The sequence below is a fragment of the Tasmannia lanceolata genome, unplaced genomic scaffold, assembly GCF_043159265.1.
Source record: "Tasmannia lanceolata isolate RefF3 unplaced genomic scaffold, GAP_Taslan_0.1 ptg000021l, whole genome shotgun sequence".
NCBI classification, from domain to species: Eukaryota; Viridiplantae; Streptophyta; class Magnoliopsida; order Canellales; family Winteraceae; genus Tasmannia; species Tasmannia lanceolata.
Window position 1 is genome coordinate 6,933,523 of NW_027518698.1, and position 5,160 is coordinate 6,938,682.

Genomic DNA, 5,160 nt, shown 5'->3' on the forward strand with positions numbered 1-5,160 from the left:
TTGACAAAATTGAGTGTGTAAATACTCATTGGAAAGATCTTTCATCTACTAGTCTAAAAATGGTGTGAAAAATCGGTCAGCAGCTTTGTAGCGGTAAAGTGGGAAAAGAGAGAATGTAGGCGAGATTTTAGGAGATTTTTTTGGGATTTGATTTCAGACAATTGGGAAGGTTTTTCGATGTGAAAAAATGTGTTTTCACTTGTGGGAAACACATCCAAATTAGTATTAAAGATTTCTAATTAAATCTTGTTTGTATTTGATGAAAAGGATAAAAAGCTACTTTTCTGAATTAGCTAGTTTTAAGAAGAATTAATTGGAAAATTGAAAGGAGGAACGTAAAAACTATTTAAGCACATATGGTAATGTTTTCTACAGATTTTGGCTAGGAAAAATGTTTTCCCTTCTTTGGGAGAGCATCCAAAATTTCTCATCTCTTCTCTCTCTTCTAGTTCTTCTAATTTCTCCACTTCTAGTTGTCGTTTTTTGGAAAAACCATAAAAGCTCCATTAAGAAAATTCATATTTTCCATCCAAAGGTGCTGATATGATCAGCGTTCACAATTTAATAGAAGTTATTCAGTTTTCCTTGGCGTAACTTGAAGGAATCCATCGGTTCAATTTGCGAGACCGCGACGATAAGATTAACCGTGGCCGCTCGAGGAGTAGATTAAGCAGGGGCTATTATTGTGGATAGTCATAAATGTAATACTTCTAACCTTTTGTTTTATTTAAATCACCATCAGATCATCTAGGCCCTAAGATCATGGGTTTAAGGGCAAAATTGATAAGAAAATTTTTGTTCTACGCAATTTGTAGTTTCGTTGCAAGTAGCAATTTTGCCTGGAGGTTACAACCCTTCCAACAAATTTATTGTTACCCTATATTTAGGGAAGTGATATATTCACCCCTTTGGATTACTTGGAACACCCAGCAACAGTGTACATGGCAATCAGCCCCATTGAATACTTCTGATGTGAAGTACATAAGCCCCTCTACAGTCATTGATACACTATTGCTAGGTGTCCCAAGTAATCCAAATGGGCGGATATATCAGTTCCCTATATTTATTGGCCTATCAAAATTACATGTGGTGGTCTAGACCGCTGGTGAAAACTTACCGTCAAAAACCACATGACGCTTGAATTTCGTCGCCACGTACGGTGGTCAATCGATAGACCACCTGTATTTATCTTGAATTAAGGGCGTTCATGTCCTCCTGTAAAAAATTTGCCCAATGAACCCTGCTATATGTTTTCTGATAGCAATACAGATGAACAGACACCCATGCTGTACCAGTGAATGAAGAACCTGAAGAACCAGAGAAGGATACCAGTGAAGAAGATCACTCCGAGGATACGGCTCAAACCAAAGGAAGAAGGACGACTCGTAAACCAGTGTGGATGTCTGATTATAGCAGTAATTAGTTGAATCAAGGATAGTTAATTAGTTTTTATTTTTCAAGAAAGTATTAACAATAGTAAATAAAAGGGTAAGAGAGTAAAATGTCAAGAGCTGACAAATGTGATTGACCGTTAGGATTTTCTTTATATGAGCGAGCACAATTAGAGAATAAAATAATGGAAAAAGATATTCTCTCTAACTTCTTCTTCTCTCATCTTTAACCTCTCTTTTCTATCTACTCTGTTCTTTTTTCTGTGCAAAAGCTACAGTGAGCTTATCACTGGCGCTTTCATTGACTTCCTTGTTGAACTATGTCAGATAATACACATGCTCAAGCTAAGATTGACGAACAACTAAAGCATCATTAGCAACAACTTAATGAGATTCGTTTGATCCAAATGCAACAACATGAAGAGCTGGTCAATATGATCAAACAGATCCGCCCTCCATCGACTTCTTCTTCTTGACCAAACGACGAGCATTCTGTGGGCAATTCCAATGATGGAATCGTGGCAATTTCACCAGCATACAACAAATTCATTCGAATGGATGTTCCTAAATTCAATGGATCAGATCCAATTGGGTTGTCTTTCAAGGTATAGCAGTTCTTTAACTACTATAGCACTCCTTAAGATGAAAGGATCATTATCAGGGCTTTCCACTTCGAAGGCCCTACCCTTTCTTGGTTCCAATGGGCGAAATCGAACAATCTGATTAATTCATGGAAGGGATTCTTAGATGCTATTCAATTACGATTCGGTCCCTCCTTATATGATGATCACAGAGGGCTTCTTGCGAAGATCCATCAAATTTCGTCGATCGAGGATTATCAATTCCGCTTTGAATCATTATCCAATAAAGTGAATGGTCTCTCTAAAGCTTTCCTGATCAGAATCTTTGTCTCTGGTCTAAAACCAGATCTGAAACGAGAATTACTGGTTGATCAACCTACATCTCTTTTCCAAGCAATGTCTCTTGCTCGAGTATTTGAGCAAAAGTACGAAGGATTGCTGAAACCGTGGAAAAGTAGCTGGTCTAAACCAAGAGGAGATGGATCGGGGTTGTTACCTACACCTCTGATTCCTCCATTGAAAGCAATTGTTGCTCCTCCAATACGGCAAATTCTGGTTCGTACGAGACAGTGAACGAAGGAGGAGATGAAACCAAAAAGAGTAAAAGGTATTTGCTATTTTTGTGATGACAAGTACACTCCTGGGCATGACTGTAGAAAACGCCTATATCATCTCACTGCTATGGAAGATGGTGTTGATCTAGGAGACATGACAGCTATGGAGGATTCTAACGTCGAAAATTCTGATGAAACATCAGAGGAGAAACCAGGTGATTTAAGTTTTTATGCAATAGTTGGCTAGCAGAACCCAAGCACGATCCGCATTATAGGGGTAAGCAATCAACACTCCATTCATGTTCCCATCGATAGTTGATCTACACATAACTTCATTAAGGAGAAAATTGCTAGATCATTACATTGGGACATTATTCCTACAAACCCATTCAAGGTCTTCATTGGAGATGGTGATTGTTTACTTTGTAATCGGAAATGTGTCAATGTTAAACTTTCCTTGCAATCTCATGAATTTCCATTTGATCTTTTCGTTTTACCAAGTAAGGGCGCTGATGCGGTTTTGGGAGTTCAATGGTTGGCTGAACTTGATTCGATCATAACCAATTATAAGATCTCCACCATGGAATTCAATTTGAAGGACAACCAGTTAAATTAGTAGGGGAACCTGCATTAAATCCATATCCATTAAAAGCCAATCATATGAAGGGCTTAACTAAAACCGATTCCATTGCTTCCTGCATCACCCTTCATTGCATTGAAAACATTTCTGAACCCAATCTTTCTGCTACCCTATATTCTATTGAAGCACCACCTGGACTTCCAATTGCCATTTCCAACCTCTGACACAAATTTGTCGCCATTTTTCCGATGCCATTAACTCTACCTCCATGTCGAGAGATGAACCACCAAATCCATCTTATCCCTGGTTCCATTCCTGTCAATGTCAAACCGTACCGTTATCCCCATTTCCAAAAGAACGAAATTGAACGTTCAGTACAAGAGATGTTACACAGCGGCATCATTGTTCCAAGCCATAGCCCATATTCTTCCCGTCCTGTTAGTAAAAAAAGAGACAATACGTGTTAATTTTGCGTAGATTACAGAGCTTTAAATTCAATTACTATTAACGATAGATTTCCCATTCCCACTATAGATGACCTAATGGATGAATTACATGGTGCAATGATATTCTCGAAGTTAGACTTGAGATCAGGGTATCATCAAATCAGAATGAAGGAGGAAGACTGTGCGAAAACTGCATTTCGAACTCATGATGGGCATTATCAATTCTTAGTTATGCCTTTTGGCCTAACTAATGCCCCTCAACATTTCAAAACATGATGAACCAGGTATTTAAACCATTTCTAAGGCACTTTGTCATTGTTTATAGCCCATCAATGGAGGAACATGTCCAGCACTTAGACTCTGTTTTGCAATGTTTAGCATCCAATCAATTATTTACTAAAATGAGCAAATGTCAATTTTACCAAACCAAAATTGATTATTTGGGACATTTGGTCTCTCAGAATGGAGTGCAACCTGATCTAGAGAAGATCCAAGCGATGCAATATTGGCCTAGACGAACCACATTGAAACAACTCAGAGGATTCCTTGGCCTGACAGGGTACTATAGGAAGTTCGTTCGTCACATGCTACAGTGGCCTTTCCTCTTACAAACCTCTTGAAAAAGATGCTTTTCAATGATCTTCTGAAGCTAAAGTGGCATTTGACAAACTGAAGGCTCTGATGACTCAAGTACCTATGTTTGCTTTGCCTGATTTTTCGCAGGACTTCGTATTGGAGACAGACGCATCAAGTATTGCAATCGGTGCCGTTTTAATGCAACAAAAACACCCAATTGTGTACTTCAACAAGAAGATGTCACCTACGTTATCAGTAGCATTAGCATACATAAAGGAGCTATTTACAATAACAGAAGCTGTCAAGAAATGGTGACAGTATTTGCTCGGAAGGAAATTCATCATATATATTGATCATCAGAGTTTGAAAAACCTCATGAATCAAGTTATTCAGACACCAGCACATCAGCAATATCTCTGCAAATTATTGGGGTACAATTATTCTATCGTTTACGAAGCTAGGACTGATAACAAAGCAGTGAATGCCTTATCAAGAGTTCAAGAAAATGAAGCTCCATTAGTGATAAGTCCCTTATCGCAACTACAACTGGCTGCTTCATATCCAGTTTTTGATATTGCAGACCAAATCCAATCGGAGAATATCACCGATTCAGAGCTGCTCGAAAAACATGATCAAATTCAGAAAGGCATAGCAAGATCAGAATTCTGTGTGAGAAATGGACTCATCTTTCATATGCAACAGCTATTCATTGGGTCTGCATCACCCTTACGTCACCGAATTATGCTTGAATTTCACAATACCTGAAATACAAGTGTGACAACCCAAGAGGGGCGGGGGGTAAATTGGTCAATTAAAAATTTTGGGCTTAACTAAATGGATTATTAAAATTAATTTACAAATTAAGCTCTTATTAATCTAACCCTTGTTTTAATAAAACATAAATACAAGAAACGGTAGAGTTTACCAATCACCACAAAGTGAAAGAGATGAAAGAGAAGGGAAGCAACCACAAGGAACATACGAATATAGTGGTTCGGTCTATCACAAGACCTACTCCACTCTTCCAAGTTT

At 38.2% G+C, this 5,160-nt stretch overlaps 1 protein-coding gene across 1 annotated transcript; it reads left to right on the forward strand.

Annotated features, from left to right (window-relative positions):
• The first annotated feature begins 4,503 nt into the window (after positions 1 to 4,503).
• Positions 4,504 to 4,893, forward strand: LOC143855407 (uncharacterized). Its single transcript, XM_077365524.1, has one exon. It carries the CDS (start codon positions 4,504 to 4,506, stop codon positions 4,891 to 4,893), a length of 390 nt encoding a protein of 129 aa, XP_077221639.1.
• The last annotated feature ends 267 nt before the right edge of the window (positions 4,894 to 5,160 follow it).

Coding starts and splice junctions, on each gene's coding strand:
- LOC143855407 (XM_077365524.1), top strand. CDS start 4,504: ATGAATCAAGTTATTCAGACACCAGCACATCAGCAATATCTCTGCAAA.